This window comes from Molothrus ater, chromosome 6, assembly GCF_012460135.2.
Source record: "Molothrus ater isolate BHLD 08-10-18 breed brown headed cowbird chromosome 6, BPBGC_Mater_1.1, whole genome shotgun sequence".
Lineage (NCBI taxonomy): Eukaryota > Metazoa > Chordata > Aves > Passeriformes > Icteridae > Molothrus > Molothrus ater.
Window position 1 is genome coordinate 40775359 of NC_050483.2, and position 25967 is coordinate 40801325.

The window sequence follows — 25967 nt, forward strand, 5'->3', positions numbered from 1 at the left end:
TCCAACAACCTGTCCCTGAGAGAGACTGGGACTGGGGAAGCTCTGAGATCACCAGCCAGTCCTCTCCCCTCTCTACCCTTAGTGAGCTCTTCAGACCTTGATGGAAGGGACCTGGAAGAGCCATGGCCCCTTTTCAAACAAAGGCTTCTCCATCCACACTCATGCCTCTGTGTTGCAGCGTGGGACCTCACAGTGGTGTCGATGGAGAGCACGTACTCCATGGAGCCAGCACCGGATGGTGCTGGCCTCACCTCGCTGGACATGCTCATCTTCCTGGAGGCGCCGGTGAACAGCACGGAGGAGCAGTGCTTCAGTGCCCGCTCCCACAGCACCGTCCTGGAGGGGCTGCCCTTCGGAGGCGTGCCCACCGTGCTTGCCATCAACTTCATCCTCTGGCTGGTGAGGGGCCAGGAGGGGGGCATTTCTATGGGCTCTGCAGGCACTGCAGGCTCTGACAGCCACACACAAGTCAGCCTGTGCAGTGGTGCACCTGGCTGAGGGGGAAAAGGGATGAGTGCACTGGTGCACCTGGCTGAGGGGGGAACAGGTGAGTACAGGGGTCCAAGGGCTTTACCCACATCATGGTGGGCTGCAAAGGACACTTGGGCAGCAGTGGTGAGGTCACAGAGCAGGAGTAGTTTGGGGTAAGAGTTTTGCACGAGCTTGGGCTCATGAGTGGGAAAGCACAAAGGAGATATGAGGAGATCCCATGGGGTGAGACCTTGCAGCAAAACACTTCCCTTTCTTCTTCCAGCTTCTCCTTCTGATCTTCTCATGTCTTCGGAAAGCAGCTTGGGACTACGGGCGCCTGGCACTGCTGATGGACAATGACAGGTGAGGAGGATGCAGAGCTGCTGCAGGTGATGGCTCCATTCTCTTCAAGAGGGCTGGAAGGAAGGCCAGCACTGTGGCATGACACAGAGATCAGCAGGTGTTCCTGTCCCTCCTCCCTACTGGGAATGGCCTGCTGCCCCCATTTCCCATGGAGACACAGCCACCATCTGCTACAGGGAGAGGGAAAGCCTGGGCTAGATTTCATTCCCTCTAGCATTTGGTGACAGTGTTCTTGGTGCCATTGGGGGTACTGTTCTGGGAAGGACAAAGAGCTGGTTTTCAGTGGAGACTGAGCTGCTGCCTCTTCTGCCACTCTCTTGGGATGAACGGGACTGGCTGGTGGAGGGGGCAGATGGAGACACACAGCAATAACACTGTTCCTCATGTCACCACAGCAAATTGCCTGGCCCATCGTTTGGGCTAGGTGCAGAATTCCACAAAAATAAGCAGTTTTCTAGTAAAAGTACAGCCCAGACCATATTTCCAGGTGGGCTGTACCACCTACAACAGCTGGCCTGCCAGAGCACAGCTCACCTTGGGCAGCAAAGCATCTTTCCTTGAATAGGCTGGTGCAACAGGAGGGGTCTTTGCAAGGCTGGGCAGCCCACAAGAGTAAGATCTGTTAAAGTCCTTCTTCTGCCTTCTCCCCTCCAGTTCCTCTTCACCTCTGAATCTGGAGCTGAGTCTGGCAATGAATATGAGATGTTTTCCCTTCACCAGTGAGATCAAAGGGCAATCAAGATTTAAAATGCAAGCTCTGACTAGATTCCTTTTTACTGTAAAACCATTTGAGACATCTGAAAACAGTGGAATAGAAAATAATCTGGTTCAACAGTCCCTTGTAATGGAGCTATGGCTCCATCTCCATGATCCCATCATGGGTCAGGCCGCAAAGAAGCTGGGGAGACTTGTTGGTGTGAAGGCAGCAAGATAGAACCCCTTTGTCCCAAGCCCAGAAGTAATCACTGTACCATCCCCAGTGTGGGATGCAGGGAGAGGGGGAGGGATTTCTTGGACTGCTGTCCTAGGAGAGACTTCTCCAAGGGTGCTTATCCTCTCGTGTTTGCTGCTTCTCTTCTGCCTCACCCCTCCGCTCGTCCCCTCACTGCAAAGCCTGACATCGCTTTTCTATGGAGAGCAGAGCGAGAAGGAGAAGTCCCCATCAGAGAGCAGCCCTCTGGATGCTGACAACAAGGATGTGGTGAGTGCCAGTGGCTGTGGCTGTGGGAACCTGGGCTGGGCTTGTCCCAACCCAGCCTGTCCTATTCTTCATCAGAAACCCTGGTCAGAAGTTAAGTGTGAGAAATTAAATTTCCTGGAAGCTTGAGGGTTTTTTGTCCTGGATTCTTTGAGGCATCTATTTTGAATGGCAGTTTGGAGGGGATGCTCCTGTTGGCCAGCATCTCACAGCTGCATGGCTCTCCTTGCAGCTGTGTGGATCCAGAATGATGCATGGCCAGAGCCCAGCTGCATGGCTGCAAGGATTTTTCCCACCCCTCAGGATCAAGTCCCCCACACCATATTTCCTCCTCTGCCAGCATGGTGGGGCTTTAAAGTAAAATCTGCTTCTCTCTAGCACATCAGGCTTTCCTGGAAACACACACAGACTGACATGTTTTGCTGTCTCTTTCTTTTTTGGCAGCAAAAGCTCGAAAATCAGCCACTGGTACGACTATGATAAAATGTCATGGCTTATTAAAAAACCTAGGTAGGAAAGAAGCAAAAGATGCAAAATCCTTGCAAGGTGGCAGGAGGCCTCTTTAAAGGCTCTGTACCAGGTGCTCTGGGCAAATGTGTATTGCTCATCAAAAAATAAGTGAGAAAGACTACAGGGAAAGCCAGCACACTAAAGAGCAGATTAAAGGAGATTATTAGAAGTAAGAAGTCATCCTTTAAAAAGTCAAACTGTTCACAAATCAGGAAAGTCTCAACTCTGCCAGGTTAGATGTAGAATACACTAAGAGGGGAGAAGAGCAGTTTTGAGGAGAAATTTGTAGAGAGCATAAAAGTCCAGAATCACAGAATGGGCAGAGTTGAAAGGAACCAACATGGGTCATTTGGTCCAACCTCCTTGTTCAAGCAGAGTCATCCTAGAGCATATGGCACAGGATTGTATCTTGAGTATCTCCAGTGAAGGAGACTCCACAACCTCTCTGGGCAATCTGTTACAGTGCTTGGTACTTTCTTCCAGTCCTCAGGCAGCTTTCCTGATCACCACGACCTTTCAAAGATGATCATGAGCTGCCTTGCTGTGGTGTCCACCAGCTCTCTCAGCAGTCACACATGCATCCTGTCAGGGCCCACAGACTTGTGGATGTCAGGTCTGCTTAGGTGTTTTCTAACCCAATCCTCCTTCACCAGGGGAATGTCTGAAAACCCATGTGTGTACACAGTGACAGGGAATAAGCTAGTTAGGGCACAAGAACTTAGGTTGTCATATAGCACTCTACAGCAGTGCCCCCTCAGCACTTGCTAGTGGTAAAAAACATGCATTGAATGTTAGGGACTGTCATGGAAAGGGAAGAGGAGGGAGCTCTGGAAGCAGGAGCCTGTTGCAGTGACGCTCCTTAATATTCAGAGGAAGCTGAAGTCCAGCAAGTCACCCCTGAAACAGTGGGTTAATGCTTGACTTCAGCTTCTTCTGCAAATCCTCCTGCAGCCAAAAATATGCACCTGACATCCATCAGGATGGTTGATGTTTGTAGAGAGACTTCCCTGTCTCTTTATACCCCTGCCCCAGCAGACTCCTTGTTCCCACTCACAGAAATTATCTTATCACTACTTTCAGGAAGGTTACATGATCTATTAGGGCTGGAAGAGAGATTGTGCTCAGCTTCCCATCAGCTCTTTGGAGTGTGTTTTCCTTGCTTCTCCTGAGGCAGCTGCCTTTGCCATTGGGTTGAGCATTGCTGAGCTGTCTTGGGCACTGCCTCCATTTGCTCAGGGCCACAGGCACTGCACCACCTCTGCATATTTCCCCAGCATATGTTGTGACTCGGTCCCTCACTAGGGAACTGGGGGTGGTTGTCCTTGTCTCATCCTGACTCTTTTTCCTTCTAGGGATTCTGTTCCTGGCTCCTTTCTATCTACCAGATGAAGTAAGTGTGTGTGCTTGGCATTATGGTCTTGCCCCACCGCTGCCCACCAATGGGGAACTGGTGCCCACATGTGGTGGCCCATCACCAGGAGCTGCTGGGAGCAGTGGCAGAGGAGAGCCCTCTTAAAACATCCTCTCTGAAGAGAGAGCAGAGAGCTCACTTCTGCATTTCCTCCTGGCCCCTAGATCCTATCCCAAAGAAAAGGGCTTCAACCTCTCCTGATAGGAACCAATCCTGTAATGAGATGCAGTTGGAGGGCTGCTTGGGTCCCTCTGTGCTCAAATCCTTTTGTGTCACTGTCAGGGTGTCATGAGTTGGTGTGGGTTGTGGGAAGCTGGAGCAAGCCAGTGTCCCCATGACAGGAGGTGGTGGGGAGGAACCAGCACTGACCCCCCCTGCCTCTCTCCAGGGATGAGGAGATTCAGAGCAAGTGTGGGATCGATGCCACCACCTACCTCTCCTTCCAGCGGCACCTCCTGGTCCTGCTGATGCTGGTTTGCGTGCTCTCCGTGGCTGTCATCCTGCCTGTCAACTTCTCTGGGGACCTCCTGGGTAGGTGCTTCCCTAGTCACAGGATGACTCAGGAGTGCCATGCAAGCTTCCAAGCCTTTTGGCAAGCGTTGTGCCTCTGGGAAAGAAGGCAAAAAAAACCCCTCTCTCAGAAGCCTGCATGTGAGCAGAGCTCACCCTCAGCTGGGTGACAGAAGAGCATAAGAGGCTGGGAAATTCAGGGCAGTGGGGACTTGGGGATCTGAGAGATGGAAAAGAAGGGACCAAAGACCACAGCCAATAACTGCAAAAGGACATGCACACTGCACTGGGTTCTCTTAACCTTCTGCTTCTCCTCTTCCTCTGCAGGACACAATCCTACCCACTTTGGCCGGACAACCATCGCCAACATCCCAACTCAGTAGGTGCTCCCGCAGGCAGGGGGGCTTGTGTGTGGTGGGCACTGCTGGGAGCACCTAGGCACAGAACTCATCACAGCCCAGTCCTGGGGACAGGGACAGGTCCATGTGAGCCACACACCACTCACACTGGCTCTCCTGTCTCTCTGTACTACATGAGCACAGTTAGGGCAGCCAAGACAGTGGCACTGCTCTTGCACCCCACTGCTGGCAGAAGTGCTCTTGGGGATGTTGTGTAGCTGCACTTCTGTAGGATCTCAGTCAACAGCCTGGGTGCTGCCCCTCAAGTTCCTGGGGTGAGTGTCTGACAGCTGGCACTGGGAGGTCCTGCTGGGTGGAAGAGGGGGCCATGAGTGAGATGCTGAGTGCCAGGCTGGTCCTTGTGCCACATGCTCACCACAGTGCTCACTGATCCCCACTTCCTCTCTTCCAGAGACCGTCTTCTGTGGCTTCACAGCATCTTCGCCCTAATCTATTTTATCTTCACCATCCTTTGTATGGCTCACCACTCTGTCCACCTGGAATACAGAGAGAATGAGAAGGTGAGAAACCACCCCTCCTCCAACCCTGCCTTGTTCAGTGCTGCTAATAGCCAACTTCTTGCTTTGCACAAATGCTGGTCCCAGTAGGTACAGAGGTTTTTGGGAACAGCATGAAACTGGGCTGGCAGGGAAAGGTGTGGCTGATTTTCACCAGCTTCTGGATAAAGTGACAGCCTGGAGGCAAATCTCTCTCTCTTGTCTTGTATCTTGAGACTGAAGTTCTGCTGTATCCATCTGTCTGGGGTATGGCATTGTCTGGCTGTGCCTTCAGGGTTTGGGACTGGGCATTGAGGAGATCTGTGCTGACTTGCCTCTGGAGTGGCAGCTGGTGGCCCAGCTCGCTGCTGGGTGGACAGGATGGCAGCATTATATCCTGCAGCTCCATCCTGCAGATCCATCCTGCAGATCTCTTTGCCTCTTCTCTTCCCCAAGGTTGCCCGGACACTGATGGTTACCCACATCCCCAAGGAGATCACAGACCCTTCACTTATCATCAAGCATTTCCAGTGAGTAGCCATGTGCCACAGCCTTGCTGTGTGAGTGGCAGGCAGGTGGCAGGGAGTGTCCCTGTCCCCTGGCTGCTGGTGCCACCATGTCCTTGTGCTTGCAGCGAGGCTTATCCCAGCTGCACCGTCACCAACGTCCAGTTCTGCTTTGACGTGCGCAAGCTGATGAAGCTGGATGCAGAGAGGTGAGTGCATGCACGTCCGTGTTGCCTCTCTGGGAGGGTGTGCTGCTCCTGCCCACCACACCAAGGCACCCAGTCTGGGTTTATGTTTGTCTGTCTGGTGCTCCCCACATGACCTTTGCTATTGGCTTCCTGGCAGGCGCAAAGCAATGAAGGGGCGGCTTTATTTCACCACCAAGGCACAGAAGGAGGGGAAGATCATGATCAAAACTCACCCCTGCGCCCGCATCTTCTGCTGCCGCTTCTGTGGCTTTGATGAGGTAGGAGGCTGCAGGCAGGGCTGCAGGCAGCACACCTGCACCACGGGCAAGGCAGAGCATGGCAGCTTGTCCCTGCCCCAGCCCCGTGCATAGCACAGCCCTGGCTGCTCCCACAGGTGGATGCTGAGCAGTATTACGGGGAGCTGGAGGAGAAGCTCACAGATGAGTTCAATGCGGAGCGCAACCGCATCACACTCAAGCGGCTTGATATGGCCTTTGTCACCTTCCAGGACGAGCGGATGACAGCTGTGTGAGTGCCCCCTCATGCACAGGCCATGGGGATGTCCTTTAGCCTGTTGGCCACCACTGCCAGGGAGCTGGGGCACCTTGCCAGCTTTTCCCACCAAAGCCAGGCAGTTGTTGATCTCTTCTATGCCTCTGCCATCTGCGGCATTACCTGCCCTGTTAAGGCTGTGGGAAGCGTCTCACAAGAAGTGAGACCTGACCCCTGGCTCCCTCTTCCTGCAGGATTTTGAAGGACTACAGCCACATCCACTGCCGCAAGCACCCCCAGCAGTCCTCTGTCACCACCGTGGTCAAGTCACACCACTGGGGTGTTCGCTATGCCCCTTCACCCAGTGATATCATCTGGTGAACCCCCACGGCAGAAGGGAGGGAGGCAGGGGGAACAAGCAGATATGGGGAAGCCCATGTCCATACCTATAAGGAGCCCATGTACCTGGCTATAAGGAGCCTATGCCCATAGCTATAGGGAGCCCATATAGCTGTAGGAAACCTGTGTCTGTATCTGTAGGACACTTTCCAAGGGTGATGGGGGCTGAAAATCGCTCCTATTGCCATAGCAGAAGTCAGCAGGGGCAATTAGGGTGATCCTCCCAAAGGTGGCAGGGCCCAGCCAGCTGAGATTAGGGGTGATTGCCGGACTCTGATTTGTCTGGCCTGGTTCCAAAGCCTCCTGATGGTATGAACCTCCACTGTGGCTATTCTCTGGTTTGGGGGGCTCTGCATATCACAGCAAAGCAGTGAGGGGAGGGGAAGAGGGCAAGCTCAGAGCAATGTCTGCCAGGATGGTTGGTGCAGATAGCAGGAGACAGAGCTTCATGAAGCTATGATGGGAGGCCCAGGACACAGGGCATTTCTTCCTCCTCATCATGTTCAAGTTGTGTTTTCCTCTTACAGGGAGAATTTATCAGTCCGTGGCACATCTTGGTGGGTGCGATTCATTCTGCTTAATATCTGCCTGTTCATCCTTCTTTTCTTCCTCACAACGCCAGCCATCATTGTCAACACTATGGACATGTTCAATGTCACACACCCTGTGGAGAGCCTCAAGGTAGTCCCTAACCCATGCCAATTTTCCTGAAAGTTCGTAATTTCCAGGCTTATCTGTGACAGGTGGAGGGCACTAGCTCTACACTGTCCTAAGATGAGCCATCACCAGGATGGGCATTGATGGGAAACAAAGTCATTGATGAGATCATGTCTGTGCTTGCTATCCATCCCCTTCTCATTGTGTTTCCAGTGGCAGAGCCTTGGGGCAGCACCTGAGCTTTGGTGCTGGTGCCTCCATGGAGGCAGGCAGGTTGCTGTCCATTCAAAAAGAAAGATTTGGAAAGAGCTCAGGAGATGTCAGGAGCTGCCAGCAGCACAGCCCCTTCTTGCTCATTGACCTGTGAGCTTTTGGGTGGGCACTGGGGCTCAGAACATGGCTGTGGTGCCCTTGGCTGGTCTCAAGTTCTTATTTCCTGAAACAAATGCCCCTGCTCAGGGAGGGGATGCTCCAGCCTACCTGCTGCACAGACCATTGTGTGCAGTCTCCAGCCTGGCTGTGCTGTGATGGGTTGCTGAGGGGGTGTTTGGCCTCTCTCTTCCTGCAGAACCCCATCATCACCCAGTTTTTCCCTACGCTGCTGCTCTGGGCCTTCTCCGTCTTCCTGCCCTTCCTTGTCTACTACTCAGCATTCTTCGAGTCTCACTGGACAAGGTAATGAGCTGGCCCCCACAGTCCCCAGGGCTGCCACAGATGGGAGGAACTGCAGTGGAAGGGGAACCCAGCCTGCAGGGAGGCAGGCAGTGAGCGGTAGACACCCACAGTGGAGCAGAGCCTCCTGGGTCCCTGCACAGAGGAGCCATTTGCTTCCCAAAGTCCTCAACACTTTCAGGCTACTGACAAAGTCAGTTGGTTTTAAGATGATCTTGAAGATGGAAGAAGTTTGTAAGAGGGACGGTGTGATGGTGGACTGGCAGCAGCAGGGCCATCCCAGGCATGCTTCCAGTCCTCCAAGGCAGAGGTATGGGTTCAATATGCTTAAAGTAGGGGAAACTGCCCAGCTCCTACAAGGAGCTTTCTTTGTCTTGACCCTCCATCAGCCCCAAGCCCTGTGCCTCATCTGATAAGTCCTTGCAGGAGCTTTGTCACCACCTCCCTTCTTTTTTCTGGGGGAAACAGGTTATGAATTCACACTAGACCCCCCTCTGCCTCTTGTTGGGTGTCTATACCAGCAGGGATGGTAGGAGAGGGCAAAGATGAAGGAGATGAGAGGCTACAGCAGATTCCTCATGGTAACACACTCTAGCCTAGGAGAGTCTTTGCAAGGCCCCAGGGGATGTACAGACCAAATGCACACAGCCTTGTGAAGCAGGGAGTAACTCCTTGGTGAAAAGCGAGACCAAGCCCAGCCCCTCACCCCACCTTCTGCTCTTTCCCAAAAAAGTGCAATGTTCTTTTCTTGTCTTCCCTCTCTGCAGGTCAAGTGAAAATCAGATCACCATGCACAAGTGCTTCTTCTTCCTGGTGTTCATGGTTATCATCCTGCCCTCGCTGGGTCTGAGCAGGTACAGACCACCCTGCCATGCTGCTCTCCCTGCTCCTGAGCTGCCAGGATCACACCTAGGCCCCTCACCCCTGCAATCCAGCCCCAAAGGGCTAACATCCCATTGCCCTCCAAAACACAGCAATCTCTGGGGAGGAAAACACTCCTTTAGCAGTGCTGAGCCACTCATACATGGTCACATCTGGGAACTTTCCCTGCAGAGGAGTGGAGCAGAGCAGTTTACCAGGCTGCCACAGCTGACCCAAGGGGGCTGGTGGCATTGATCAGCTGCTGCTTGGGTTCAGCAGACCCTAAAAGAACCTGGTCAGGTCGTGCATAGCTCCAGCTACAGTAATCCTGGTGGCCATCCAGGAGGCGAGCACACACTCCACAGTGGTCTCATGTGGCAGAAGGGCCCTGGCAGTGTAGGGTGCAGAGGGTTTTGCCTGCTCAGGACAAGGGAAAAAAGCACGTGCCTGCTGGGTGTCTCACATCACTCTGTAGCTCCCCCTCTGTCTGAGCTGCTCCTCTTCTGTCCTCTCCAGCCTGGACCTGTTTTTCCGCTGGCTCTTCGACACCCACTTTCTGGATGAGGCTGAAGTCAAGTTCCAGTGAGTAGCAGGAAGCTCCCAAACTTCCCAGGCAAGCGGGAGCACCTGTTGTCCACCGCCAGCAGCTCTTGCAGCTCCTGCCTGAGCATTCTCTCACTGTGTCACCTCTCTGTCCCTGGGGCAGGTGCGTTTTCCTCCCAGACAATGGCGCCTTCTTCGTCAACTACGTAGTGACCTCCAGCCTGATTGGGACGGCCATGGAGCTGCTGCGCATCCCAGGCCTCCTCGTCTACACTGCTCGCCTCTGCTTTGCCAAGTCTGAGCCCGAGCGGCTCCATGTCAAGCGGGTATGTGGCTCTGGTCACCCGGGAGCCTTTGTGACCCCAGCACAGCAGAGGTGCATTCACTGGAAACTCAGGCTGTCATGGTTCTCTGGGGATGCTTATGGGGACTTCTTCAGGCCCCTTGGGGGCTAGTGGGAGTGAGGCAGTCCCGTGGGTCAGGTGCAAGTGCAGGCTTTGCAGTGACAGAGGTGGCAATTACTCTGTTGGTTGTGCCCCAGAGCCAAGCATACCAGTTCCAGTTTGGACTAGAGTACGCCTGGACCTGCTGTATCTTCTCTGTTGTCATGACCTACAGCATCACATGCCCCATCATTGTTCCCTTTGGTGAGTATGATCCCATGCCCATGGTCCCAGCCATGCCAAGAACAGCCTGTCCCAGGCACCAGCAGCAGCACGGGAGTGCAGGCTTCCTGCATGGTACAGGAGGGCACCCTTGGGCATCGTTCCCAGGGCTTGCCCTGCTCTCCCTGTTGCCTGGCTGTCCTCACTGCCATCCATCCAAATGGCTCCTCTTGTCCCACCAGGGTTGCTCTACATGCTGCTCAAGCACATGGTTGACCGGTACAACATTTACTATGTGTACATCCCCACCAAACTGAACCAGCGCCTCCACGTCGCCGCCATCAGCCAGGTCGTGGTGGCCCCCATCCTCTGCATGTTCTGGCTGCTCTTCTTCTCCGTCCTGCGCCTCGGTAGGGAGAGCCTGGGGCTGTGCCCTGCCACTGCTGAGGGTCCTGTCTGGTGTTTGGGGGTGACAAGCCACTGGTGTCACCCTTGAGTTAGGCGTGGCATGGAGGGTAATAAGGGTGGTGTGAAGACCTGGCAGATGAAGGAGGTGTCAGCTTGTATTTTGGGAAGGGGGTTGAGAGCTTGTAAAACCCAAAGCAGGCACCAGCCTGGGGCTCAGCTGGACGTGCAGCAGGTTCTTGGAGGCTTATGTGCTGCCCCAGTGTCTCTGTGCTATAGGTCCCACCCGGCCTGTCACCCTCTTCACCTTTGTGGTCCTCCTTTCCTGCATCATCTTCTCCTTCTTTGGCCTCTGCCTGAAGAAGCTGCAGCCACGGAAACCATCAAGCTACCAGGTGAGCACAGCCAGCCACCCACTCTGTTCCTTCACCCCAGTGCATCCTCTCCTGGCCTGCCATGGGGGATCTGAGATAGCACCTGGCTGTCCTTAGTCAAAGCTGGGCCCTTCCAACCATGATTTCCTCATGGCCTCCTTCCCCTCAGATGTCTGACCAGTCTGAGGGCGCCTTCAATGATGTGGAGCGGAGCAGTGTTTCCTCCACCCCTAACTCCAATGTGAGTACCCCTCCCCAGCCCTGCTGTGGCCATCTGCTGTCGCTTCCCTGGGTCCTGATGGCCCCCTGCCCCCGGGGCAGCTCTTTGTGGCCACCGTCCTGCAGGAGCCTGAGCTGAGCCTGACGCCGGCAGCCTCTCCGGCACACCAGTCCTATGGCACTATGGGCAACCACCTGGAGCCAGCGGAGGATGGGGAGGATGGGGGGCTGCAGAGCTTCGAGACAGAGCTGGAGACCGTGGAGGGCGAGTACAGGAGTGGCCCCGTGATAGAAAGCCAGGCTCGCTACCAGTGAACATCCCTGCCACAGCTGAGACTGACTGTGCTGAGAGCAGAGGACGTGCCCTGGGGCAGGAGGGAGCCTTCCCTGCACTGGGGGGGCCACCTTGCTGATGGGGCAGGGGATGACAAGACTGATGTGAGGGAGACCCCATTGCATGGGCAGTGGCAGGAGGGTCTGATGGTCCTTCCTGCTGCCTGCACTGGCTGAGCCCCCTAGTGCCCCCCTGTCCCCACCTGCCTCTTCCAGCACACATTGCGGGGTGCAGCAGTATAGGGAGAGGGTCTCTCTGAGAGGCCATGCTTTTGGGGGCAGGAGGGAGGCCCTGTCCCCTCTGAGAGGAGGAAGCAGCCCAGACAGCCCAGATGAATGTGCCTGCCACCACGCTGTCCTCTGGGTCTTCAGTGGCAGGGGACAGCCGCCCGTAACCCTTGCATCTCATCCCAGCCATCCACTGCTCAGGCAGCCGTCCTGCTGCCTCCCCTGCTGCTGGCCTGCAGGCTGCTGCCTGCCCCTGCTTTGCCCATTTCAGCAGGGACTGCTGACATGCCTGTGCTTTGGTGGAGGAGGTGAGTGTCCCTACATCTGCCACCAGAGCCCCTACATGAGCACCAACAGCCCTGCACCAAGGTAGGCATCAAATGCAAGCCCAGCTCTTCCTCGACCTCCCACCCCATCCCCCCATTTGCTGTACAATGCCTGTGCCCTTGGGCTCTTGAGAAGTGGGAGGTCAAGAGACAAGTGTGTTTAATGTCTTTGAGGACAGCTCCTTTTCACTCCTCTTCCCTGGCAGCACCCCGTCATGCTCATGCTCTCACTGGGGCTGCCCATGGGACCCAGAATAGCTCTGTCCTAATGCAACAGAACAGAGGGGACAGGTGGAGGCTGGCAGGACCTGGACTTCCAGGTCCTCCTGGTCCACCACATCCTGCCTGCCTGCCCTTGTCCACAAGCTGCAGCTGTGTGATGCTCCCCCAGTAGCCACACTGCCTCTCAAGTGTGAGTCCTGCTGTGATTAGTGTAAATGTGCCATTACCTGCCCAGACAGCATCCCTGGAGTTTTCCAGCTCATCCAGAGTAGCTGTGGTGGCCTCTGGGGATGAAGGTTTATCCTCATTCTCCTCAGCTCCTCTCCCACCATAACCCACCTGGGCATGCTGGCTCCTCACTCAGCCCTGCTTTGGCCTCAGGGCGATTTTCCTGTCCCTGATTCTCCTGCTAGCTTCAGAGCAACCAGAGTTGCATTGTCCCAGAGCAGTGCAGAGAGGGAAGGGAGGAAGGTGCAGCTCTGCCAGCGCCAGGGCTGCTGGCATGCCAAGTGCTGTTGTGTGAAGGCAGATGCTCCTTGGCACTGGTTAGCATTAGCAGTGCCCCTGGGAGGAGGGGTAGTGTGCCAGTTCTGGGCTGGGGAGGAGGTTAAGAGGCAGCCCAGCAGTGAGAGCATTAAGGGGGCCCTTAGGACGTTCCTGTGGGGCTGGTGGATCTCAGCTCAGCCGGCTGGCAGTCCCATGGCCCCCCCCCATCCACGCTCCTGCACGCTGAGGCGGTGGCTGCGGCACACTAGCCACAAAGGGGTTGCCTCGGGGGAGCCTTGAGCTCAGATGCACCCTTTTAATCCCAAAAAGTTCCCTGGGGCGTTTGTGGCCTCCTGCCCAGGTGCCCCCGTGCCCCCCTCAGTGAGCTGCTCCCCTCACTGCCTGCTCCAGAGGCAGCCCCAGGCAGGGCACAGGCGTGCTGGTGGCCTCTCGGGGGGTGGGAGCAAGTGCCTGCTAGTGGCACTGTGTCCTCGGGAGCTCGGGCTGCTGGTCTGATTGCCCTTGGCTGCCCCACTGCAGGAATGTGCCAGAGGTCTGTACCTTCTCGTGATTTATTGCTATGACCGTGCCTTGAATAAAATGACTTCACCCAGCTGCTGCCTGGCGTTGTCACCCCCATGCGTCTTTCCTGGCACTGGTTTAGGGGGAACCCTTGCCACTGGAGCCTTTTCCCACCTGTGGGCTGCTTTTGACCCTGCGTGGGACATCCTGCACATACTTCTGTGGCAGGGAGACTGCTTGGACGCATCCCCACCTCCAGACTGCCCACTATGATCCCCTTAAAAACAAACCCCAACATGTGGGCAGAAGCAGCAAAGTTTCAGGAGTGGGAGGGCACCTCACTGTGTCCCAGATAGACTGGCACAGCCCTTGGCACCATCCCCCCATTGGGGGTGGGCTGCAGTCCTGGGACACTCGTGTGCCTTTCTTGCCCACCTTCTGTCATCAGTCACTCCATTAGCAGAGCTGGCTCAGAACACCACCAAAGGTGCAGATGCTGCTTGAGGGTAGCAGGAGGGTGGCCTGGAGCCCCTCTGGGACCACAGCAAGGGTCAGGGGTAGGAGGAACTCATCCCATCTGAGGATGGAGCAGGTGTTCCCAAAGCTGAACCAGCAAATCCCAGGGAAGGGTGTGAACACCATTTTGGAAGTTCTTCTCTAGATTTTGAGAGAACAGTGTTCTTTTCTGCCCTCCTCCCTCCCAAAATACATACTATTTTTTACCTGAATTCCTGCTTGAATGATTTGCCTCTGGTTTCAGCAGGTTCCTCATGCTGGCTCCTCCACAGCTTCCCTGGAGTGAGCCCTGCCACTCTGGTTAATGGCACCGGGCAGGAGGCATGGGGAGGGCTTCCCTTTGGGTGAACACCTGGGAAATGTAAAACCCATCGCATGCCCCTACAGAGACCCCCCACGGTTGGCAAGGAGTGGTCAACAGAGTTAACACAGGGCAGTGCTGTGCTGGGAGCTGGGCAGGAGCTCTGGCTGGGAGCTGTGATTGCCCCTGGCTGCAGCTTCCCTGAGCCTCACACTGGGAAGCTCACCAGGGCCTGCTGAGGGGTGTCAGCCCTGTCACACTGCACCTCTGCCTTGAAACCCGCTCAGCACACCCCGCTCCCTGAGTGCAGCCTGCACACAGAATCCCTCACAGCCAGGCCCAGCAATGGCATGGAGTCTCCCACTGTGCCAGCTGCTGGCAGGCAGTGACAGGACTGTCCCCACTGGGCAGCAGCCACAGCAAAGGGGAGTCTGTGGGAGCTGTGGCAAACCTCCCTGCTGGCACAGGCAGTCAAAGATGGGAGTGCTGCTGGAGGCTGCCATGCTGGCCCTACCCTGCAGTGCCAGGTTTGGGCTCCCACCACCAGTTCTGAGACCAGGAAGAGTGGGAAAATTAACTTTATCAATGACCCAAAGGGGATATTTCTTTAAATTCAGATCTCTGCTGCTCTCCATGCCCTTCACAGCCCATCACACATTGCCTTTTGGAACAATCCCATCCTAAATGGGCAGCATGACTCTCTCAGGATGTTTTTCCTTCTCTCCTGTGCCAGGGCTGGGATTTCCAGCCTTTGGAAGATGCTATTACAGACCCTGGCCTGGCTTCCCCACTCGAGGCACCATTCTTCCAGCATCAAGTGCCCAACTCTCACAGGGCTAGAAACCCATCATGTCAAAGCTAGAACATGCTAGAAGACAGAACCTCCTGCATGCCCACCAGCTGCTCCCTGGGCAGGGCTGCTGGAATAACTGCAATCCAGCTGGCAGGGTGGATCATGCTCCATGGAGCCAGACAGGATTCCATTATGAAGTCCATGCTCTGATGACCAGCAGTGGATGACCAGTGGCAGGTGACCAGCAACAGGTGAGCCTGTGCTATGTCAAAAAACAAAAGCAGAGTCTGAACAACAGAAAAGGGATTTTTAGGCTGATTGCTTAAAATTCTGATTCCATTAGAGATTATCAGACTTGAAGGGTCTGAGCAATCAGTAGCAGGGTGTCTCCATTAGCCCCTCCACTGCTCACCCACTCAATTACCAGGCACAAAAGCTCCAACATGCTTTTGCTGGTGGATGCCTTCTCATGTCATCAAGCTGCACTACACAAGTGCTCCCAGTGACCAAGGTCTCCAAAGCTAAAATGAACAAGAAACCAGTAAACTCCTCTCTGGCATCCTTTTTTTCTTGTCTGCTTGGGCCCTTTATATTAAAATAAACACAAGGCATCAGAAAAGGCAAAGACTCACTGTTGTTTTTTAATAAACAGTACAGCTGGGTACAAGAGGCACACAAACCAGTTCTCTTGGGAGTTACATAAAATGTGGCACAGAAGAGCAGAAGTCAAGGAGCTGGGAAAGCTAGAGGGAGCAGAGATGGTTTGGGTAGTAACACCCATATCCCACCCATCACAGAGCTGCCTATTGTCACATAGAGCCAGGAGGTGTCCCATGATGCTGAAGGCGGATGCCCCATAACAGGGTTGCAAAGAGGACATTCCCAAACCCTTGTGCCCCTTACTGTGCCATCAAAGCCCCAGCTCCTCCATCCCTCACTGCTGGGTGCAAGAATGGGGAGGACTTCACCTGACCCAGCTGATGGAGAGAGCCATGGGCCAGGATGGACACCACCACACTGCAGGGCTGCAGGGGCAGAACATGGTACCATGGGGAGGACAAGGAACCTGGGGATGTTCACTGCCTGTTTCACAACACCTACTAACTTTCCTCCAAACACAGCTGGGGGGCTTTTTGATGGTAGCCCATGGCAGGGCACTAGAGACCCATCTTACAGGGCACCCCTTCATCCTCTCCATGGCAGGGGCCTAGGAGACCTCAATTACGTTGAGCAGGCAGCTTTCTCCTGCCCCCAGAGATGGAGGACATCTGAGAATAGGAGGAATGTGTCTTCAGAACAGGACCATCTCAGACCTCAACACTGGGCTCCTCCTGTACTGAAGAAGAAGCAAAAAAAAGGATGCTGCCTGTAACTGAATAATTGCTCCATGTCCTCCTCTGGGGCTAACAGTGGCCAGAAACATTGTTCCCCATAAAGATGAACTCTTCCTCAAAATGCTCAAGTTCAGCCCCTTCACAGAGCCCTCAGGTGCTGCCTCTCAGCAGTTTTCTGGGATTTCTTCTAGCAGATGCTGTCTCCTCATTGCTGTGAGTGTGAGGAACTCTGCAGATGGGCACTGTGAGCAGCTGGGAAGTGCTCCAGATTCTGACAGCATCAGCAGAAAGATTCCAGCTATGCTTCCTCTGGCCTAGAGCCAGAATTTCTGGAAGCTGTTGCTATGACACAATTGCAACCTTCATTTTTAAGACATGTTTTCCTTGGATTTATTTTATTCTCCTAAACACAAAGCAGTAAACAGACATTGCTACTGCTGCTGTTGCTGCATTTCAGATGGCTCTAAGGTTAAACCAGCTGGCCAAATCAACACAAAGCCTTTAAGCTGGCAGCCCAACCCTGCCAAAAGTAGTTCTCACCTTGGGATTAATGTGACACCATTGCCTGAAGCATTCCTAGGAAACCTACTGGGTTGTGGCCAATCTGACACAGGGAAAGGCCAGGGATCCCATCCAGGTCAGAGTCAAGGAAGAAAAAAGCACCAGGATTAACCATCTGGTAGTCATATATTGATGAAGGGAGAGGGGGAAAACTCTCTGCAAGGTTTGAGGACAGCCACATGGTGTGACCAGCCTTGCTCTCTTGCTGCCTTTTGACCTGGATGGAGCCAAATCTGTCACTGCCACAACTGAACCAGGTGCAGCAGCACAGGAGGACTGAGCATGTCAGACCTGGCAGGTAAAGCACAGCAAATAGGGTTTTGGGCAAATAAGCCCAAGAGGCCTGTGCCAGCTGTCACCTACCTAGGGTGGGTAGCAAGAGGAGGGAAGATGAGCAAGCTAAAACCCAGAGTAGGTACCTGGGTGTTGGTGTTCCTGAAGGAACTTGGGGCAGGGTGGCATACCTGTGCTGTGGCACTGCCAGGCTCTCTGCAGGGACATGCCCTGCCAGCCCTTAGCAAAGGCAGAGACATGCGCATGTTGAAGCAGGATGGAACCAGGTGTGAGCCCTGCAGCAGTGTGAGTGGCAGAGGCAGCCATGGGCTGGGGCACACAGAAAGACAGAGGTGGGGAGAGGCAGCGAGTGCGGTGTGAGACTCCCCGTGCTCAGGACCGCTGCATGGTCAGGGATAGGGATGGCTGGCAGGACCTAGTCCCCTTCTGGAAGGGTCTCCCAGCCACGTTGCATGGCTTTCACCACAGCGTTGTAGAGTTTGCTCCAAGCTTCCTGCACCTCTGGGCTGAAGGCAGCACCAAGGCATTTCTCCAGCATGTACAGCAAGGACTCGCCAACAGTCTGCAAACCAAACAAGGAGGTGTCAAGCTCAGCACCAGAGGATGACATTCAGTCTCTTGTCTCACTTTGCCACCTTTTCTGACTTCTCCAGTTGCAGGGCACCTGCTCCTCTTCCTCCAACAGTACCAGGCCCCTCCAGTCCCTGGCTCATCAGAGGGGGCCCAGAACCAGCCCATGCCATCCTCTTCCCCTGCCCTATGCTGGCCCTCACCATGGATGAGTGTGGAGTGGAAGTCAGGGAGCAAGGGCTAATACTGCACATGTAACCCAGGGGAGAGGTGCACATCCTGTTTCTGTGGCTCCCAGGTGCAGGTAGCTGGCCCCATCCCATGGCACAGCTGTGGAGCAGCAGAGCTGAGCAATGCCCTGATGTCAGAAGAGTGGATCAGACTCCATGCTGAATGCTTAGGGCATGTCTCAGTGCCTCAGGCTTCTCCACAGGGCCCTGCTCCTCACAGAGCTGGGAGCAGCCCCATGCAGGAGCACCCTCCCACTGAGTGCAGGGCTGGTGGGCATCACTGCCCCAAACAAAAGGGACCCTGCTGCCTCTGAAGAGAACAAAAGCTAGCAATACGAATGAGCCAGGTGTGGTTAGAAAGCTTTTCTTCAGCCCACCCTTTCCAACTGCATTTCTGTCCATGCTGGACAGCAGGAGAGGAGTGATCAAGAGTTTAATATGGAAGATGCTTGGGTATTACTGGTGTGGAGGAAGCAGGGGCTGAGGTGCAGAAACCCCATCCCAGTGCAGACACAGAGAGGTGGATGCTCCCTTTTCCACGTGGGGTGAGGTTTGCCCAGAGCATCAGATGCAAAAGATCCAGGGCAAAGGCTGAGCCTGCAGCCCTGTGGCACAGGAGAGACTGCAGTGTCCTAAACCATGGTGCTCTTCAAGCAGTGGAAATGCTTTGCTCCCATCTGTCCTTTCTGCCTGGGCAAGGGCAGAAAACAAGGGGAGCTAAAAGAAAGGTTTCCCTCACTGGGGCAGTGGCACTACATTGGTATCAGCACCTTGGACAGGCTGCTCTGAGCCATCAGCTCTCTCCAGACAGCTGAAGCCAGAGGAAGGATGGGGCAGCTGAGGGCTGCAGGCAGGGGTGAACAAACACAGCCACAGTGAGACAAGGGAGAATACCCTCACCGAGAAAGACTCAACCTTCACACCAACTGCCTGGTGCTTCTTGCCAAGGTTGCAGAGATACTCTTCCAGGCAGGACAAGTTCTCCAGGTGGCTCACAGCAGCATCAATCACCAGCATCACCTAGCACAGGAGCAGAAAGGCAGAATGGCGTTAACAGAAAGGTTCAGCTTCCTTCCCAGAGGAAACAAAGTGTCTGATCCTCTACTTCACCCATGTCAGCCGGACACCCTCCCAGGCCAGATGCCCTCTGAGCTTTTCTTTGCTCTGCTGTAATCCATGTGTCCCATCAGTGAGGCTGGAAGCAGCACACACCACATCCTTCCATGGGACACCACCAGAGCTGCACAGCAAGCAGCACTGCTGACCACCCTGTCCCAGAGGGGATAAACAACCATACAGCAGAGCTGGTTGCAGGTTAAGACCTAGTGCTGATGCAGTCATTAGAACTCCCAGGACTCCAGGACAAGTGCATGGGAACCCCAGAAGCTGCCAGGACCAGAGTTTCCGATTAGAGGTTGCCAAAATGGTGCAGTTGTGAATAAGGCCACTCCAGTTCTAAGACCAGCCAAGCTACTTTGAAGAGATGGGTGGGGAGGACAGCCAGGTCTCTTGACCTGGTCTGGTAAAACACATACCACAGTCTCCCAGGAGCATTAAGAGTCAAATGGAAACAGGACAGAAAAGATTTATTGAAAGATGAAGGCAACAGACACAACAAATTAGAAGAAGAGATTAAAGCCAGGGCATGGTTATCTTGGCAAAGCCAAGAGGTGATAGAATTGTGCACTGTAATTTCAACAGGCCATTTATCTCCAACAAGAGCAAAAAACTATTTCAGCTCAAGGCAATAATCTCAACTTTGCCAATAAAGAGAGGCTGGAAAATAACAAAAAGCTTGCAGCTGCTATCAGAGGAGCTCAGTCCTGCAACAGCCTCTTAACAAGGAATAAAGACAGGCAAGCAAAGCACCAAAGTGGTTTAAAGATGGAGCCAGGCAGTTTATGAAGACATCTGCAAGCCAAGGCTGTGCTTTGTCCCAGTGTGGCTTCTCTTCAGGGTTCAGCAAAGGGTCTCTGCTGCACCAGGTGTGCTGTGCATGCAAGAGCCTCTCCTCAGCATTGCTCCTTTCTGTGTTTGGGGTTAGGGTAATGTGCACTGCAGCACTCCCTTGGAGGCTCTCTGAGAGGTGCTGTGTGCCTGCTGGCTCTGCAGCTGCATCAACAACCCCTCCACAGCAGCAGGTCCAGGGTAGCCTGGCCCATTGCCCAGGTCTGTGCCACCTCCTGGTCAGCGTGGGGCCAAGCAGGGAGCTTCACTCCTCATCTGGACACAGGTGAGCTCCCCGAGGCACCTCCACAGTAGGAGAAGGATTCTTCCAGCTTTCACAGGAAGCAATCCACTCGGATGAGGGCATGGAAATCAGCATGGTGTCTCTTAGCCACCATAACCTGCATTCTCATTCCCTCCCCACTGTTGTAGGGCACTTTGTCCTGGCCTTCTGCTAGCATGAGTAACCCCCTGCAGTTACCATCTCAGAAGGAGACTTCCATGTGCTCCCTGGTCAGACACGCTACAGTCCCAAATCCTTGCAATGGGTTTCATCCTCCATGGAGGCTGTGCTCCAGCCATGCCACAGCCCCTTTCTCACCTTCCTGATGTGATCCAGGAACTCAGGGGCAGAGAGGCACTCCTGAGGGCTGGCAAACTGCTTGCAGTTGTACTGGAAAAGGGGCAGCAGGTCAGGATCCAAGTCAAACAGCCTGCAAGAGCAAGAAAGAACACCCCATCTTCTTACTTCCTCAGCTTTATTTAAAGTGCCACTCACCTCATCAGCAGCTCACCCACAGCCTACTTCTGCCTTTCTTCCCACCTACTGATCCATCTCCAACTGTAAAAGGTCCAAAAGTTCTGAAAAGTTTTAGTTGGGGCAATCCAGATTGCCTATAGACAAAAACCTCTCTGTTTCTCTAGCCCATAACCCCAGCTCTCAGATACATATTTATGGCACCTGAGAATTGGCACCCAACCCTCTGGGGTGTCTTCCAGCCTGGCTCTTCTCCTCAAAGAGTTGGCTGTTATCTCAACTATTCCCATTCCCACTTTTTGATCCCCTTGAACCCAAAAGCTCCCAAATTGGGGAAGCTCCAGCAGCCATCTGGACCAAGGGGGGAATGTACAAACTCAGCTGATGCCCCACTCCCCAGCACCATTACCAGCTCCCATGTCCTCTCCCCCTGCCCCCTGCCCCATCTCCCTTGCCAGTGTGTGTCAGGCACAACAGGGATTCAGTAGCAGCCACCCAGGTAGATACAATTGGCCACCAGTAATTCAGGCAAGTCTGTCTGCTCCTTATCCTGCACATTAAACTACTGCATCCCTCTACCCCACATTCTTGTCACTGCTCTAGTCCTGCTCTGGGAGATTTTGATCCCTCTCGCTCCGAAAGCTGCTCATCAACTTTCCAGCTGTCCTTTTTAAACGACTTTTCATTGATTTTTCCTTTTTTCTCTTCACATAATTAATACATTTATCTGCTGAGGAGAGGCAAGAAGCTGGGTATCAGCCATTCCATCCGGCACACCATTTCCTCTGCCCTGCGACTGAATGCCTCCCTGGCGGCCAGGTCTGTTCCTGGGGCCGCACAGCACTTCCCTGGTACGCAGCCCTTCGGAGAGCAGAAGTCGCGGTGTCAGGGCGGGGGATCAGCGGGCAGGAGCGCACAGAGCCTGCCCGCCGCTTCTCGCTCGCTCTCCGTCTCCGCTGGCAAAGTTCTCCCTGGCGAGGGCCGGGGAAGGCAGGCCGGCAGCGGGGAGCGGAGCCCCCGGCCCTGCCCCACCCGCTGCCCCGCGGCACCTGCGGCTCCCCGCGGGCCGCCAGCCGCGGGAGGGGAGAGGGGCCGGGCCGGCAGCGGGCCGGGAGCCATGCCAAGCGCAGGGAAGCGTTTCTCCCCGAGGAGCGGAGCCGGGCCATCCCTCCCGCACGGGTCGGCGCGGCCGGGGCCGGGGTGCGGTGGGCGCATCGCGCCGCTCACCTGCTGAAGAGGACGAGGCCGTGCTGCTCGGGGCTGCCGCTCAGCCGCTGCCAGCTCTCCCGGATCAGCGCTCGCTGCCCGCCCGACAGCGGCATCCCGCTCTCCATGGCGGGGCGGGGGCCCTGCCCCTGCCGCCCGAGGCGAGGCGCTGGCACCGCGGCTCCGCGGGCGGAGGGGCCGGAGAGCTGCGGCCGCCCCTCGCTCGCTCCGCGCCCCCGCCACGGCCGCAGCCGCGCTCCGCCCGCCGGCACCGCCGAGCCCGCGGCCGCCCCGCTCCAGCCGCGCCGCCCCGGCCGGGAAAGGGAGATCTCACCGAGTGTTTCTCACTCGGGAGAAGGAAGGAAGGAGGGATGGAAGGAAGAAAAAAGAAATTCGAAATGTCCAAACTTCCCTATCCCGGGCCCGCGGGGCAGAGCAGAAAGTTCAGCTGGTTCACGGTTGACATTTTCCATCGCCCTGATTTTACAAGTGAAGCAGCAGGGCAGAGCCGTGCCAGCAAGGAGACCACCGGGACCTGGCCACCTTTGCTCACCATCAGCACAGCTCCCTGTGAGCAAAACTTTGCCTGGGAGGGCCTCAGCGATGCTCCACAGCATCCTCTTGCTTTTGGCCACTTCCACTGAGACCCTGGATGCCACACAGCCACTTGCTGTCTCCACAGACAGATGCAGTCTAGACACTGCAAGGTACGTGTCTAATTTAAGGCTAATTATGCCAGCTGAAGCAGGCAAAGTTGTTAATAACAGATGAGAAGACATGACATCTTTGTCAAATGTGTTCAGGATGCACAGACTCTGCTGTTCAGACACTGCTTAATTTGGCCGCAGGATTTACGCAGAACAGAGGAAACAAAGCAAGAAATGGCAAATGAGGTCCCAAGCAGCACAAGGGAAGTCAGGAAAGTTAAGGTTTCAGAAGGAGAGAGCAATACAAAAGTGCAACTATTACTGAAACCATCACAGTCTGCACCAAAATGACAATCATGCTGATCTTATTACAAGTTCTGCTTCTGTACATCAGACTTATTTCTGGTAATCAGGAGAAAAGACAGAAGCCTCTGACCCATCCCAGAGGCACATTGACTAAGTGTAGGCAGAAAGGAGGCTCTTCTTGTGGGAGAATTGAAAACATTCCCTGGGAGAAGACAAGTTCAAAGGCTCAGTGTTATGTTCTCAGCCCCAGCTTGTCTCCCAGGGGCCTTTCTCCTACAGAGCTGGAGTGACAGCACTGACTGCATTGACAGCAGGAAGCCACCTGAGATGGCTCTGCAAGTGCCAGAATAAATTACCTGTTTTCTCAGGATTTTGAGACCTCACATTCTCAGCACAGACCAGACAAGATGCTGTGCAGGAAAAGCTCCACATGTGTTAAAGGAAGCTGAAGAACCCTGTCCTAAAATTGGGCACTTGAGTCAGAACTGATGGGACTGAGGAGTCAGCTAAAACAGCATCTTGGCTGTGTGGTTTCGAAGGGCATATTCCCACCGAGGGCTGATGATCAATCACTGCTGTGATAACCGCTGAAGCGGCGAGGAGCCCGAGAGGGCAGCTGGAAGATACAGGGTTAACCCGAGCAGAGCGGAGACCAGCCCGGCAGCGGCAGCGACACGGCAAACATTAACCTTCAGCTGTCCTGCGGGGGCAGGAGCGAACCAGCAACGAGCACGAAGTGTCATCCTTGGTCATCTGTGCAAGGTGCTCTGACATTTCAGCCACTTGTCACAGGCACGCAGACACTGGAGCTCCACAGAGCCTGGCTGGACAGTTCAGCCTGGCCCTGCTAACAATAAAGGAACAGACAGGCAATGGCGTGGGGCCAGGGTGCTGGAAAGGAGCATGGAGAGTCATCCAGGCCACAGGCTACTGAGGAGCAGAGTTGAAGCACATATGTGCAGTCACAGCAGCAACCAAGGCTTGATGATTACTTGCCTAAGAACTTTCGAATACATTCGGAGCTGGCTGATAGTGAAGGAAGAGAAACTCCACAAAAGCAAGTTGTAGTTAAGAGTGATCAGTTCCTGAGGATTTGTTGAGATGTGGGACACCTTTGCTCCCATCCACACAGGGCACCATATCAGCTACCCTATCCCAGGGCAAGAACAAAGAACAGGTTCAGCCATTGTTTCTGACAGAAAGGGTGTCTCAGACAATAGCAGTGAAGCTGGGATGGCAAAAGAAAACGTTGGCTCTTGTCCAGAATGATGTCCCTGCACTTTCCCTCTGTGCTGCAGGTAGGTGCAAGGCACAGGTGTCAGATCAGATATAAGGGCAGCAATGAGAGGGCTGAGACTGATATGCCTTCCTTCCATGGAAAACAGGAGTGCCTCAGCTGATGAAAGGGGCAATGGTCTGGCCACATTCCCACCCACCTGTTGGTACCCAGACTGGTACCCAAACCCCACACAGGTGTGACACACAGTAGAATCCAAGAACTCTTCCCTGCCCACCAGCAACAGCTCCTTCTGGGCAGGATACATTCAGGAGCAGTTTCCCCATCTCCCCTGACTGTCTCAACAGTGAATCCACCCCTTTGCTGCCTTCTGGCACTGATATATCTCCACACTCTTAAAAAATCCTGTATTTTTTCCCCTGTGACAGCATAGGTCTTCCAGCACAGGAAGAAAGACCTGCAAGGAGGGACTTGAGAAGGGACACAGGGAGAGCTCAGGGATAAGAAATATTCAAAGCACCACTCAAAGGATTGAAAAGACCAAGGGTTTGGGAGAGACAGTGCTCTTGCCTGTGTGCAAAGCAGCTTCTCCCTTGCAGTTATGTGGCTGTCGGAGTTCCTCCTGCTGTCACAGCACCAAGGTGCTGAGAGCACAAGTCTAGAGAGGATTTCAAGTTCAAGGAAGCAAACAAGAAAACCTCTCTTCTTGTTCCAAATGTTTTGTGAGCCTTCAAGCATGAGAATCTCAGCAAGAGGTTGAATATTGCAATGCTCTGAGGTCTGAGGGGTTCCTGTGATGGTTCCCAGCTCCCTTGGCTCCATGTACCTAATCTGGCAGTTCAGTTCTTTTCTGAGCTCCTCTTGGATTCCTGCAAGACTGTCCCTGGAGCTCTCATGAGTGAAGAACAACCAAGTCAGCAGCACAGACTGCTCCATCTGTAGGCCACTTGAAGAAAGGGGAGGGAGGTTTTTGGAGAAATTCACTGAGATGCAAAGAGAATGATAATGCTTTTTTGTGCATTGGGAGAGCACAATTTTATCATATTTTTAGTTTGTACTGGGTTCATTATTGTAATCTACATCCACTTCGAGTTACAGTACCAACACTCTTAACCTCCTTGCCAAGTGTCAGCTTTACTTGCTCAGTGTCTCAGTTTACCCACATGGAAAGAACATTGCCCAATCTCATAAAACAGAGTGAGAGAACTAGGAGTGAGCTCACAAAGTGAGCCCAGTCCCCAGTCCATCACTCAGGGTTCACAGGCCCTGAAGAACAACCCTTCCTGCCCAGGGAGGCCCTGTGTGCCTGGCCCAGGGATGACTGCTTTGCCTGTGCTGCTGTGGCACCATCAGTTTTCATCCCAGCTGCTGCACTAATAAACCCATATCTCCCTTTGAACTCTTGCTCATTTCCAATTCTACATCTGTGAGTGTTCATAAATAATGACACTCTGATCTATCTGCCTCAGGCTCCCTGCTCACTTAGGATACAGACTCCTGGGCTTGGCTAATCCCCTTTGTTTTCCCTTTTCCCCAGTCTCAAAGACAGATTATGACAGGTTCTCTTTTTCCCAGACTCCCATCACTTCCCATCCCATCCACAAGTGGGGGCAAAAATCATGCAACGTTCCCAAAATTCTTGTCAAGCAACCCTCAGGCCATGGTGCAGCACAGCTCAGTAGCAAAGCCAGTCACGAAATATGGTTGCCTAACAAGAATCAAAAGTGATGCAGGAGGTGATAGTCTTGTCCATAACATTATTTAGATGAGCTGCAGAGCTTGCTTGCTGTCACCGTGACTGTGGAGAGAACAGGGCAGCACTACCACCCTCAGTGGTGGGGATCTGGGCTAAGAGGAGAGGGATAGGCAGAG

General features: G+C 54.2%; 2 protein-coding genes across 5 annotated transcripts in view; one reads left to right on the plus strand and one right to left on the minus strand.

Moving 5' to 3' along the window:
• The window catches only part of TMEM63C (transmembrane protein 63C), a 32216-nt gene extending 18729 nt beyond the window's left edge, over positions 1-13487 (plus strand). For all 4 annotated transcript variants that reach the window (XM_036383968.2, XM_036383969.2, XM_036383967.2 and 1 more), the window contains exons 3-24: positions 179-399; positions 755-834; positions 1948-2035; positions 3895-3932; positions 4342-4484; positions 4791-4842; positions 5274-5382; positions 5815-5888; positions 5993-6073; positions 6210-6330; positions 6447-6580; positions 6799-6921; positions 7471-7624; positions 8169-8275; positions 9040-9126; positions 9650-9715; positions 9840-10002; positions 10218-10323; positions 10524-10691; positions 10966-11081; positions 11230-11301; positions 11382-13487. In XM_036383968.2, the coding sequence (XP_036239861.1) occupies positions 202-399; positions 755-834; positions 1948-2035; positions 3895-3932; positions 4342-4484; positions 4791-4842; positions 5274-5382; positions 5815-5888; positions 5993-6073; positions 6210-6330; positions 6447-6580; positions 6799-6921; positions 7471-7624; positions 8169-8275; positions 9040-9126; positions 9650-9715; positions 9840-10002; positions 10218-10323; positions 10524-10691; positions 10966-11081; positions 11230-11301; positions 11382-11594 (2493 nt within the window). In that variant the 5' untranslated portion in view covers positions 179-201 and the 3' untranslated portion in view covers positions 11595-13487. The remainder of the gene's footprint in view (positions 1-178; positions 400-754; positions 835-1947; positions 2036-3894; positions 3933-4341; positions 4485-4790; positions 4843-5273; positions 5383-5814; positions 5889-5992; positions 6074-6209; positions 6331-6446; positions 6581-6798; positions 6922-7470; positions 7625-8168; positions 8276-9039; positions 9127-9649; positions 9716-9839; positions 10003-10217; positions 10324-10523; positions 10692-10965; positions 11082-11229; positions 11302-11381) is intronic.
• Positions 13488-15617: 2130 nt separating this feature from the next.
• NGB (neuroglobin) lies at positions 15618-22135 on the minus strand. Its single transcript, XM_036385022.2, has 4 exons — positions 21927-22135; positions 20544-20655; positions 18896-19015; positions 15618-17757 (listed from the first exon to the last, which is right to left on the minus strand). Exons 1-4 carry the CDS (start codon positions 22031-22033, stop codon positions 17611-17613), a joined length of 486 nt encoding a protein of 161 aa, XP_036240915.1. The 5' UTR covers positions 22034-22135; the 3' UTR covers positions 15618-17610.
• Between the last annotated feature and the right edge of the window lie 3832 nt (positions 22136-25967).

Excerpts from the sequence above, each read along its gene's own strand:
- NGB (XM_036385022.2), bottom strand. The coding sequence starts at position 22,033 with ATGGAGAGCGGGATGCCGCTGTCGGGCGGGCAGCGAGCGCTGATCCGG. Across the intron at positions 19,016-20,543 it reads TCCTGGATCACATCAGGAAG|GTGATGCTGGTGATTGATGC; the intron begins GTGAGAAAGGGG and ends CTCCTGTGCTAG. Across the intron at positions 17,758-18,895 it reads TGAAGGTTGAGTCTTTCTCG|ACTGTTGGCGAGTCCTTGCT; the intron begins GTGAGGGTATTC and ends TTTGGTTTGCAG.